Source organism: Mus caroli, chromosome 2, assembly GCF_900094665.2.
Source record: "Mus caroli chromosome 2, CAROLI_EIJ_v1.1, whole genome shotgun sequence".
NCBI lineage: Eukaryota > Metazoa > Chordata > Mammalia > Rodentia > Muridae > Mus > Mus caroli.
The window spans coordinates 111409199-111422410 of NC_034571.1; the positions used below are offsets into that span (position 1 = coordinate 111409199).

General features: G+C 44.3%; 1 protein-coding gene across 2 annotated transcripts in view; it reads left to right on the forward strand.

The window, feature by feature from the left end:
- Positions 1-1938: 1938 nt before the first annotated feature.
- Positions 1939-13212, forward strand: part of Bub1b (BUB1 mitotic checkpoint serine/threonine kinase B) — a 49865-nt gene continuing 38591 nt past the window's right edge. For both annotated transcript variants that reach the window (XM_021149632.1, XM_021149623.1), the window contains exons 1-4: positions 1939-2183; positions 3849-3995; positions 9098-9157; positions 10222-10366. In XM_021149632.1, the coding sequence (XP_021005291.1) occupies positions 2170-2183; positions 3849-3995; positions 9098-9157; positions 10222-10366 (366 nt within the window). In that variant the 5' untranslated portion in view covers positions 1939-2169. The remainder of the gene's footprint in view (positions 2184-3848; positions 3996-9097; positions 9158-10221; positions 10367-13212) is intronic.

Consider the following 13212-nt stretch of genomic DNA (forward strand, 5'->3'; position numbering starts at 1 on the left):
AATCTGATAGATGAAGTCCTTAGGGGGGCTGTTCCACACAACCTAGCATTTCAGAAACAACCAAACACTAAATCTCTAGTCTCCTATAATTCGTATTGGTGACTTAAAACCCTGTCAGGAACATCTCATCACTATTTAGCCCTGTTTGCTATATGATGGTTAGGAGAAAGTAGAGTATAATCTGGCACTTTTTGATGGGGCAGCCTAGAGGTCCAAGAGTGGGGAGCTGGGTGAGGAAACTCACTGGATAATGGTGGATATAGAGAGGTGGAAATCTACCACAGACACACACTTCAGTTGCTTCAGAACTTGGTTTGTTCTGATGGGTAGATTGTGCCAACTCGTCCTTTCCCTCAGGTTCACTGTCTTCTGTAGAGAAATTCCCATGGCTTCCCTCTCTACTCCAGAGTCTAGTTGGAAGTTATATGCTCAAATGACTAATTTATCTGTTTCTGGTCTGGGTATCAATGCCCTGAAATTACTTGTTTGTTTGTATACCCCCACCCCAACAAATGGAGAAAAATTTGACAGAATAGGCTATGTACACCTCTAAGGAGAAGAGAGGGGGAGGGGAAGATTGATTCTTAAGGGAGAGGCAGTGCAGTAAAGAAGAGAGTGTAACAGGATACAGCCGTCCTGGAGAGCAGTGCAGTAGAGTTGAGAGGGAGAGTAGAGCAGCACAGGAGGGAAAGGGAGGCAGGTCTGCCAGGAGAGTTTTACAGAGGCAGGTTGAAGAGAGAACAAGCTGGACACAGGTAAAGACAGAATGAGCAAGAGAATGAGAAAGAGCCAGAAGATTAGAAAATAGAAAAGATTGCTAGAGTGAGTTTGTGGCCAAGCAGAGCAATTCAGGGGGAGAGAAGCCAGATTGAGCCAGTCAGCTGGGAGAGGAGTTTGAGCCAGAACAGCTGAGTTGAACCAGCCAGTTAGACTTCAGAAAGAACAAGAAAGGGTGAGCTTATTCAACAAAATTGAGAGGCTGACCTAGATTAGATCTTATGGAGGCTAGAATTTTCTAGGAGTGGATCTAGGTCAGCAGATGGAGGCAGTAAGCCCCTCAGACAACAATCACAACAGGAGAATAAAAGTTACTTTTATAGCCTGATCTACAGAACAAGTTCCAGGACAGCCAAGGCTACACACAGAGAGAACCCTTGTTTTGAAAAAGAAAAATCAAAAAACAAAAACAAACAAAAAACAAAAGCAAACTTTTTATTGTGAGGTAAGGGCTCACTAAGTTGCCCTGGATGGTCTTAAAGTCTTGGTCCTCACATCTCAGTCTCCAGAGTAGCTGAACTATAGGCCTGCACCACCAAGCCTTTAGCTCCAGTGAGACAGGCAAAGCGCTTACCCTGTTTGTATTCTGTGTTAGATTGTAGTTTACAGGACATCTGGTAGGCTGCATGAGAGAACAAATGGTACACTTCCAAGAGAGTTTAAAGGAAGTTGGTCAAAGTTGAGAAGTTGTAGAGGTCAAAGGGCTTGCTGGGGAAAGGAAGTGCAGTGCTAAACCAGGTCTTGTGTAAAAGAGAAAAACGAGAACACAATCTTTCCACAGGAAACAGCTGGGTGAGAGTGGCCTAAGGATCCCTGGACAGGTGTTAAGACCTGGGGCGCAGACAAGACCTATAGGTAGCACAGTTAATTGTTCAGAGCAACCCAGAAGAGTAATGTACTCAAAGGCACGTTATGAAACTGAAACCATCAAAGAACCTCTTGTTAATAAAGTGTCCCTCCCTGGGTTCCAAGGCTTGTCTTAGAAAGGAAACACAGATCAAACTCGAAGTGCCTGAGCGCGCTGCAGAGCTAGGACAACCATTGGTCCTACTAGCACCTCAAACCTGAAACTACAACTCCCATTGTGCACTGCGCAGCGCGTGCTTAAACCCGGGATACACTACAATCCCCAGAATGCTTTGGGAGGAGCGGGGGCGGGGAGCGGCGAGGCTACGTCTGCGTCAAGAGACGTTAAATTTGAAACTTGGCGGCCGGTGCCTGATGGGGCGTGAGGTGGCTATTCTGAGAAGGAATCGGATGCGTGGTTTTGTTTAGGAGCACGGGGTGACGATCTTCGCTGCTCCAGAGCCAGCTGAAGGTTGAGGGAGGCTCAGTTAGCACTCGGAGGATAAAGGTCTGCGGAAGGGCGAGAGCAAGTATTGGGAATGCAGGATGGCGGAGGCGAGGTAAAGGACCGGACGCAAGTTGCTGCCGCGGGGTGCTCGGCTGGCGAGGGGAGGATCGAGGAGGTCGGCAAAGAGCAGGTCTCCCCAAACCCCCTTCCCAACGGCGTGGAGCCCTGCATCCACCAAGGGGCAAAACTGGGAGAGTTTGGAATTTGCCATGTGATCTGGGTCTGAAACTCACCACAGCCGTTTTTATTTGACCTTGAACATGTTTACATGGGGGACGGGGGTGTCACGCAGATATTAATGCTGTTTTATGGAGTTCTGGGAGGATTCAAGATATTTGTAAAGTACCTGCTTTCAACTGATAAGTGTTCTCACTTTGCTAGCAGTGAGGGATCTGAAGAGCAGAGCACTTGCAGCTTTTCCTCATCCATAAAATATAGAGGGTTTTTCTAGGTTAGAATTTAAGATGCATTTCAATTATGGAACGCATAATAACTGGGTTATTGCTGTCATAAGCTGTCATTCATGGAAGAGAATTTATTGACTACCATTTTGAGCACTGAAGGCGAACAGTAAAAGACACAAAATCCCAACCTTTGTGAAGCTTAAGTTCTGGGGAGGAATGAATCGGGGTGTGTGTCAGGGATGGGCAATAAGACATGTTTAAAGTCAGATAGAATCAGTATTAAAAAGTGTAAAAAGCAAGAGAAGATGGCATTGGAGGTAGAACTAGTGTGGTTTCAGAGAGGTTTGGACATGTAACTCAGGAAGGGCACTTGTTCAAGGTACATACTGCCTTAATTTATTACCCAGCAATGAGGCTTGGGGGTGGGGGAGTCGGGGCAGAGGGAGATTTGAACAGAGGCCTCACTGATGAGATGGTATTTGGGGTCCAAACTAGAAGGAACTAGTCACGGACAGGTGAGATGGCTCTGTGGATAGAGATGATTGCTACCAAGACTGAGGACCTGTTTGGTCACCCCTCCCCAACCCCAGAAACCCCATGGTGGAAGGAGAGAAACAACTCCCTAGAGTTGTAGCCTGACTGACACACACACACACACACACACACACACACACACACACACACCATGGCGGGGGGGGGGGGAATAAATACATTTTTGTTTTGTTTTTCGAGACAGGGTTTCTCTGTATAGCCCCGGCTGTCCTGGAACTCACTTTGTAGACCAGGCTGGCCTCAAACTCAGAAATTGGCCTGCCTCTGCCTCCTGAGTGCTGGTAATAAAGGCGTGTGCTACCATCACCCAGCTTGTTTTGTTTTGAATACATTTAAAAAAAAAAAAAGAGCTAATCTTGTACATATTTAGAAACAGGAGTGGATGCTGCTACTGGCGTCTCATTGTCAGTGGAACCCTTGGGAACCCATGTCCGACATAAAGCTGCTGGTTTTTTGTTTTTTGTTTTTTTTAATTTAAATTAACTTTGCTAAACTTAAGATGCTTTTAAAAATTATTTTTCCTAGCTTTAACTTTATTTGTACAATACTGTCACCAACACCCTTGCCATGTTCTCTCTTCTGTTGAGCATTTACTTGAAGAGCGTGGGATAGGCTCCGGAGCTGCAGAGAATAATGATGCTCCTGGCAAACCAGCTGCGTCCAACCCCAAAGAGCCAGAAATCCCCTCTCTGAAGATGTCATCCCAGTGCTGTGCTGTAACACTGTTGGCGTGGGCTTCATTTCTGTTTCCTTCTTCCCAGTGAAGCCATGTGCCTGGAGGGAGCTGAGTGGGAGCTGAGTAAAGAAAACATACAGCCCTTACGGCACGGGCGGGTCATGTCCACACTTCAGGGAGCTTTGGCAAAGCAAGAGTCAGCCGGCCACACTGCTCTGCAGCAGCAGAAACGGTATGTAGTGGGATGGATGCTTTGTGTTCAAGTCCCTGGTGTGATAGGCAGCATGGGGGTGAAGCTGCCAAAGGCCTGTTACAGGCAGTGGCTCTCAACCTTCCTAACGCTGTGACCCTTTAATACAATTCATGTTGTGGTGACACCACCCCCCCCCCAACCATAACATACTTTGCTGCTTCATAACTGTAATTTTGCTACTGTCATGTATCTGTTGTATAAGAGATCTGATATGCAGCCCTGTGTGAAGGTCCTTTGACTCGCAAAGCAGCTGCAGCCCTCAGGCTGAGAGCCGCTGCCCTAAGGAGTACTCTTCAGTGAGAGGATGGAAATCTGTTCTCCCGGTTTTCTGATTGCAAGCTTTCAATAGCATGAGATGGTATTTATTTCAGGCTAAAATGTAAAGTGTAACCATACCCATTGAATTAGATCTTTGAGAACGGTGCTTTTATGGTTTTGTTGTAGATGGTAGCATTCTGGTTTTGTTTTTGTTTTTTTGAGACTGGCTCTTTCTGGCCTAGAACTCACTGTGAAGTTCCAGGGTGGCCTTGAACTCAGAGAACCGCCTGCTTTTGCTTCCTGATTGCTGGGATGACGCCATGTGTCACTGTGCCTTTATTTTATTCTTAGCGCTTGCTCTGGTGCCTGGAGCTTGGTCCTGCACTGGGCTCTCTACTTGTCTGACTCTCCTGCTGCCTGCTCCTGTCATGTCTCATCCCGGTCTCTGCCCTCACGTTTGCTTTTACAACTACCGTTGACGTCTCTTGCCTTCTCAGTGTCTCCTACTGTGATGTGTAGACAGCCCCGAGCTTGAGAAGATTCAGCTTATGATTGTACGGCTCTGGGTGTGTGGAAACTATACTCATTTGATTGAAATCATACTCTGAAATGTGATCTTTTCAAGGATAATGGATGTGCAGGAGGGCTGCCTTGAGATGCTGGGCAGCTGCAGAGAGCCGTAGTACCCAGTGACCCTGAGTCTCTGAGGCTGAGCCATGTGCAGTGTGTTGTGTTGCTAAGTTGTGGCACCTGGCAGGAGAGATGTAGCTAATGCTTTCTCACCGAGCCTGTTTTCAGTGATGCTGGGTTCATCTGGATGTAATTCTGCTGTCAGAAAACAACGCTCTTCATTCCTAAAGGACCTTCCTTTCTCTATTTCCCTATTTTGGCTAATGTTACAAAACCTCATCTGCATGGTTCTTATTGCTCTCTCACCCCCACCCCCACTTTAAAAAAAAAATCACTTATTTTCCATTATATGTATGTGTGTGAGTATGTGTGACTACAAGTTCCCAAGGGGGTCAGAAGGGGCTTTGATCCCCCAGAGCTAGAGTTAAGGGCTGATGTGAGCTGCCCAGCGTGGTGTCCTCTGCAAGAACAGTGTGCTTGTAACCCTTGAGCCATCTCTCCAGCTCTCTCATGCCTTCAGGGACGGGGGCCCCAGGGCCTACCACTGAGCTATCCGCATAGTGCTGGGAATTTCTTTTGAGTATAATTTGTGTTCAGTGAGTGCTCAGATCTTTGAGTGTGCTGTAAGACAGTGAGTGCATCTCACCATAAGATCTTACTTTAGGAAGTTCCCTCATTCTCCTCAGTCCTTCTCCCCACTTCGTGAAGTACCTGCTGAGTAGATAGAATTCTGTCAAGATAAGTTACTTTGGAGTTTTGTTGTTGGTTAGCGATAGGGTCTTGCTCTATAGCCTAGACTGGCTTCAACTTGTGAGTCACCTCCTGCAGTCTCGCAGATGATGGACTTGTGGGGCAGGGGTGTGTCACATGTGGCTCCTTCCTGCAGCGGAAGAGTTGAGTACTTCCCGTGTCACACGTGTCAGCGTCCCCTTCTCTCACAGCTGAGTGAGTACTCTACCACACACCAGTTGCTGGACAGTAGGTTCAGTCTTTTGTTCTTTGAAACTCAAGTCAGTGGGTATTTGACAAGGCTTTTGTGGACATACTTCCTACCACCACCCTTGGAATGCCATTGCTGGGTCAGGAGTACCTTAAATCCAGAACCATGACGGCAGGTGATGATCTACTACTGGATAATTCCTCTTTTCTCTAATCTATTATGATTGCCTCCCAGTTCCTACCTCCATTTTGGCTTCTTAAAACCTGTACTATCTGTTCTTGGCAGGAGCCATGCCCGTTTTATATTGTTGATTGTTGTTGTTTTCTCACGTGTATACTTGGCCTTTTTTAAATTAGAGGTATAATTCTTTTGTGTCAGGACGATTTTACTTGTTTATCTGTTGTTTTTGGAAAGAACTTCTCCAAGTATCCTAGGCTGTCCTTGAACTCACTGTGGTAGCCAGACTGGCCTTAAACTTTCAGCCTCTCTTGTGCAGCAATTACAATTATAGACATATGACACCTTGGCTATTTTATTACTATTTTACAGGGCTTTCTGTTTGTTTGTTGATTGGTTGGTTGATTTTGGTTTTTTGAGACTTTTTTTTTTTCTCTCTCTCTCTCTCTGTAGCCTTGGCTGTTCTGGAGCTTGCTCCAAGATGGTCTCAAGCTCACAAAGAAAGATGGGATTAAAGGCTTGAACCCACCACTACACCCAGATTAAAGTTTTCTTTACAATACTTATTATTTATATATATTTTTTACTTGACACTTACATATGTTTATATAATTATCTTGATAATTTTCACACCCTCCCCTTTCCCCTCTTATTCCCCTCTGATTCCTGCCCAACTCTTCTTTATTCCCAACAAGAACCATTCCTATTTTCATATCATTTTTGTTGTTTTGTTGGGTTGTAGGTTTGTGTGTGTGTGTGTCCCACTGAGTTGAACTAGGTTTGCTTCCATGAATCATGGGGTACTCTCCTACCATGTGGGTTCTGGGATCCCACGCATGTCCTCAGGCCTAGCCGTGAGCACCTTTGCCCACTGAGCCATCTTTCTGGCCATTGACCCTTTCTTGTTCAGGTCTGTGCAAGTAACCATAGCTGCTGTAAGTTGGTGGTGAGTAGCCATGCTGTTTCCAGGAAACAGGGTTTTATGATGCTTTTCTCCATTCATCTCTCTCCACCCTCTCCATGTGATGTTCCCTGAGTCTTGGGTCGGTGATACAGATGTTCCATTTAGAGCTGTGCACCCAACAGTTGCTTATTCTCATGCTTTGATCAGTTATGAGTCTCTGCCTTCACTGTCCCCCACTACAAAAAAGTGTCTCTAAGCAAAGCTGATAGACATTCTCTCTTCTGACCTCCATCGGGCACCTATATGCACACACCCACACAGACAAGCACTATATTACCCAAGTGGTCGTGCACGCCTTTAGTCCTAGCACTCAGGAGGAGGCAGAGACAGGCAGATTTCTGTGATTTTTGAGGCCAGGCTGGTCTACGAAGAAAAACCCTGTCTCCAAAACAAAACAGAAACCTTTAAAAATATGTATATAAACAAACCTAATAAGTAATATTATGCTTCCCATTTTATAGGTGAAGAATCTGAAAGCAGAGAAGTAGCTCTCCAGTGTCTGAGCTGACTGTAGAGCTAGGTTTTGTTTATTTTTAATAAGCTTTCATGGAGAGCCCTGGCCAGCCTGGAACTCACTGTGTAAATCAAGCTGTCTTCAAACTCAGAAAGATCGCCCTGTTTCTGCTCTGAGTTCTGGTGTTAGAGGACGCCTGCACCACTGCCCAGCTCAGAATCTCATCTCTTCTTTTTATGTATTTATTTAACATTGCTGGACTTTTCTTGGACCCACCAGTAGATGAATAATGACAGACTCATGAATTTTTATTGTAGCTTAGGCTACCTCCCTTTTTTATTAGCTTAGGCTACCTCATCTAACTTAGTTAACCTGACTATTCTAGTTTCTTCTCCACTGGCATATCTTTCTTGTCTCTCTCGTCCCTGTCTCTGCCTGCAAGTTCCGCCCTCCCTTCCTACTTAGCTATTGGCTGCCAGCTTTTTATTAAGCCAATTGAGAAAGAGTGCGGAAGGTGTTTGTTTACAAAATGCTGAGGCATGTGGTGACCCATAAGAACGACAGTGTCAAAATCCAGCCAGTATTTAGCTTTCTGCCAGTACAGAATTAACAATTGGATAGTATAAAGACAACCTTCACTCAGTGCATCGCAACAATTTAAGATTAATCTTTATTATTTAAAATTGATATGTGTGTGTATTTGGGTATGTGCATGTGAGTTCTAGGTGATTGACCCACCTGATGTGAGTGCTGAGAACTGAACTTGGGTGCTGTGGGTTTGGTTTTGTTTTGAAAGATTTTATTTTTGGAAGGGTGGGGCTGGAGAGAGGGTTAGTGGTTAAGAGGACTGCGTTTGCACTGGATTCAGATTTGGCTCCCAGCCACTCACGGCAGCTTACAGGCAACTGTACTTCTCTCATGTTCTTTCTGCCTCTTTGGGCACTGCATACATGTAGCACCCATACATACATGTAAGCAGACACTCATACATAAATAAAGCTGTAGGTAGTTGTGAGCCACCTGGTGTAGGTGCTTGGACTCAGACTTAGGTAGTCTGCATGAGCAAGCAGAACAGACTTGGTGTCCAGTTGGTCGACTGCTTTGGGAAGGACTAAGAGCTGTGTCCTTGTTGGAGTGTTATTGGGGGTGGTCTTTGTGGTTTCAAAAGCTCACACCAGGCCCAATTGGCCCTGTCCGCCTGGTGCTTGTAGATCAATACCATAGGCTCTCAGTTAGGCTCTCTAGCTGTGCCTGCTGCCATGCTCCCTGCCATGGTGGTCATGGACTCTAACCGTCGGAAACTGTTAGCCCCCAGTAAACTCTCTGTCAGTGGCCTTGGTCATGGTGTCTTATCACAGCAACAGAAAGTAACTGAGATAGCACTCTCGAGCTGAATCATCTCTAACCAAAACAGTAATTAATTTCCTGTGCTTTTTGTCCTTTTTTAAAAAGCTGGCTTCATAATCTACTAGGGTGTTGAGTCCTGTACCACTGAGTTAAACCCACTCTATTCCTTTTCTGTTTAACAAATTCTCAAATTCTAGTCTAGTTACTTAAGTCACTATGAACTCACTGAGAAGTGAATAGAAATAGAAAGGAGACCTGTTTCCTGGGGCTGTCAGAACTGCATGTGCTAACATACCCTGTTTCAATTCCAGGGCATTTGAATCTGAAATCCGCTTTTACTCTGGAGATGACCCTCTGGATGTGTGGGACAGGTGAGGATGTTTATATGGAGAGAGCAACAGAGACATTCACAGATGAGTGTTGTTGGCCTCATTTCTCAGATAGAGGGATATGGCGTGGTGGATGGAGCAGACAGTACTGTTTGACAGAACATTCCAGAACAGCCATGGTAGTTTTCCAGCCAAGGTTTGTTGTGCGGGGCTGTGCATAGAGCCCAGAGCTTTACAATTGCTAAGGAAGGGCTGTACAGTAGTTAAACTCCATCTTCCCTGAGGTGTTTAAGGCTGGGGCATGGAACACCATGAAGGCGTGTGTGTTACTGACTCTTTCCTTAGAGTATTTATTACAAGTGCTTCAAGAAAGCTTGAGTGATAGAGGAACTGCACATGTTATTGAGAACTTCTAAAGAAACATACTTTGAATATGTTAAATATTTCTGCTTAAAAATCCAGAGTAGAGGGGACTGGAGAGATGGCTCAGTGGTTAAGAGCACCGACTGCTCTTCTGAAGGTCCTGAGTTCAATTCCCAGCAACCACATGGTGGCTTACAACCATCTGCAATGGGATCGGATGTCCTCTTCTGGTGTGTCTGAAGACAGCTACAGTGTACTTATATACATAAAATAAATGAATCTTTATAAAGAAATCCAGAATGAAGAAGGCTTGAGCAGTTGCTCATCTGTTAAAAGCGCTGGCTGTTCTTCCAGAGGATTGGGTTGGGTTCCCAGCTCTCATATAGCAGTTCACAGTCCTACAGATCTCCATCCGGAGGGGTCTGATGCCCTCTTCTGGCCTCTAGTGGCACTGCACAATGCAGTATCTAGGCACACATACACACAAATAGTAAAATAAGTAAATCCAGAATAGATTGGGTGTGGTGGGACATGCCCTTAATCTAAGCATTCGGAGGTAAAGGCAGGGGAATCCCTTTGAGTTGAATCCTTCCTGGTCCATATGGTTGAGTACAGGCCAGCCAGGGCTATATAGTGAGACTCAAAAACAAAAGCAAAAAAATCCATTCAGAGTGAGCCTTAGAACCAAAGCAAAAGTATACATCAGTGCAAAATAATGTTCCTTTCCTTCTCTTCTCATTCAGATATATTAATTGGACAGAACAGAACTACCCTCAAGGTGGGAAAGAGAGTAACATGTCAGCATTACTAGAGAGAGCTATAGAAGCACTCCAAGGAGAGACGCGCTATTATAATGACCCCCGGTTTCTCAGTCTCTGGATCAAATTGGTGAGTGTCACCAGAATATTAAATTGACAGTTTTCCTGTAGAGGTATCTAATTAATAGGCAAAAGTAGAGTCATTTAGCCAGTAATGATTAATAAGTCTTTGTATCTATTGAGTTGCTTTGACTTAAAGATGTAAATACAACATTGTTGCAGGATGTTTATTTGATCACACTGTAACCCTGAGATTGTGTTATTTACTAGAAAAGCCTGTTTCTAGTTGTGTGGCTCAGCCCTGTTACACTCTAATCCAAGAATGTTGTAGGATATTTGATTGCACTGAGAGATTGTACTGGAAAAACCTGTTTCTAGTTGTGGTGTGGCTTAACCCCAGCACACACCTTTAATCCAAGATCTTTCTCTTTATTGTAAACAGTATTAAATAAAGTCAACAGTATTAGATAAAAGTCAACTGTAGGTCAAGAGGAGGAGCAAGCAATTGACAGGGAGTGAACCTAGAAAAAACGATAGAGTGGGAGGGAGTCAGGAGAGAGGATAGAGAGACGCACAGGAAGTAGAAGGGAGGGACATCCAGCTTGAAGGGGTTGACACTGGTGTGGAGGAGGAGAGCTGCTTTTTCCTTTTGGGAAGTCGGCTGTGGGGAAGGTCAGCTGGGTGCTTTCCCTGACTCTCTGAGCTAGCATCTGGCCCCAGTCTTTATTGGTAAAATTGAACTTTTGAGATTTTGTTAAAAACAGGATAACATCCTGAGGCTTTGTGCTTTAAGATGATCATAAAGTCTGTAGATTTTTTAAAAAAATGAATATAGGGTTTTTTTTTGTCTCTTAGTTGTAAACATAGTTGAACCATGTAACGGTCTTAGAGGACAAACCTACAGGACGAGCTTTCTTGGTGAATCTAGAATTCCTCTCTCTCCTTTAGGAGAAACACTGCTGTAAAAGGTGATATTTTAGTGTTAGTGGTCTTTGGACATCTTTCTCCCAGGATATCACTATAGCCAACAGTGTCTGCCTCTTGACATGCTCTGTCTTTATATCTAAAACATGCCTGAGGAGTTTCTCCATGACCGTATCTATACCATAAAACAATCCCGAGGTTTCTCAGACATTAATTTTCTTGCATTTACCTTAAAAGAAATTTTAAAAGGAAGGGTGTTTAGAATTGTTGGCAGTCACATTACATAATGAAATACTGATATTTGAAACTGACAAGATTTAGAGCTGAAATATATTCTTGAGGACTTGTCAAACTTCAGCTAAACCAGGTGTGGTGGCTCATACCTGTTTTTCTTAGCAGGAGGATCTTGAGTTTAGGCTAGCTTGGGCTACAAAGTGAGTTCCTGGCCATCCTGTACTATCATAGCAAAGCTAAAATAATAATACTGCTAAAATCCTGTCTAAGAAGTCATGTGATTCTTATTTCTGTGGGATGTTGGCATGTTTTGACATTCTAGTGACAAGTTAGAATTCACCTGAGAGATGCTAGGTACATGACTGTATTTATAGCAAAGGATTGTTCTCAGAGAACATTACATTGATTTGTTAGCACAGAAGCTGTGCTCCCTGCTGGCTTAGCAAGACTTTTGTCCTTCATTCTGTCCTGGAGAGAGAGAGAGATCTTGTGTCTCTTCCAGAGGACCCCTAGGTTTGGTTCCCACCAGTTACATCAGGCGACTCACAAATGCCTGTAACTTCAGCTCAGGGGAGTCAGCACTTCTGGTCTCAGAGGGCACCTGTACTCATGTGCACATACAACCCTCCCCCACACCCGAATTAATAATTTCTTAAGAATCAATGAGAATAATTTCTTTGTTCAGTTATGTTGTCCTGATGTTAGTAAAAGGGAGTAATGATATTATCTGGTGAAAAGCGTAGTGCAGGGCTAGCTGACTGAGCTCAGTTACAGAGCGCCTCGCTAGCATGCCTGAAAGCCTGTGTTCTGAATGGCTTTGCTCCATTCACACTCAATGCTTCAAGCCTGTCTTCTCTAATAAGACAGTCTCCACAAAGGTAGAAATCATTGCTACCTACAAATTATCCCTGTCTCTAACCAGGGTTTTATATGACTAGCCTGGAACAAATGAAATAGTCCATTTGATAAATCTGGACTCAACCAAACATGCCATCTAAACATCTTTAATCTTATTTTATCATGGCTTTTGGTGATAGGGACTTGCCATATAGCTCTGGCTGGCTTGGAAGTCCCTATTAGACCAGGCTAGCCTCAAACTTTGGAGGATCTTATTGTTTCTGATTTCAAAGTAGTGTAACTACAGACTTGTGTTACTATGTCCAGTTTCCATTTATATTTTTAACAAAAACCATTATTGCTTCATAGTTTAGCTTTGTAGTTGTGGTGGTTTGTATATGCTTGGCCCAGGAAGTAGCACTATTAGAAGGTGTGGCCCTATTGGAATAGGTGTGTCACCATGGCTGTGGGCCTAAGATTCTCAACCCTAGCTGCCTGGAAGTCAGTATTCCACTAGCAGCCTTCAGATAAAGATGTAGAACTCTCAGCTCTGCCTGTACCATGCCTGCCTGGATGCAACAAAAACAACAAAAATTCTACACCATACCTGATCTTACAAAGTTTCTTAAATACAGACAGACTTGACCAAATCTTGCCTTTGCTTTTAACTCTCTTAGCCCAGAATGTATTTACTATCAGACAGAAGCAGAGTGAGTTAGTTTGCCATTTAAGGCCTGTGACAGCGTTTTCCTCTGGATTCCCCACCGTCCCTGCCTGGGTAGACTTTGTCTTCGTCTTCACTTAGGCAGACCAAAGGAGAATGCTCTTCCCTTCCCATTCTGTATCTGATGAGAGTCCAGTTCCTGTCCAGGCCAAGTCACACGGTACCTCCTGTTTGAAGCCTTCTTTTCCCTTGCCTAC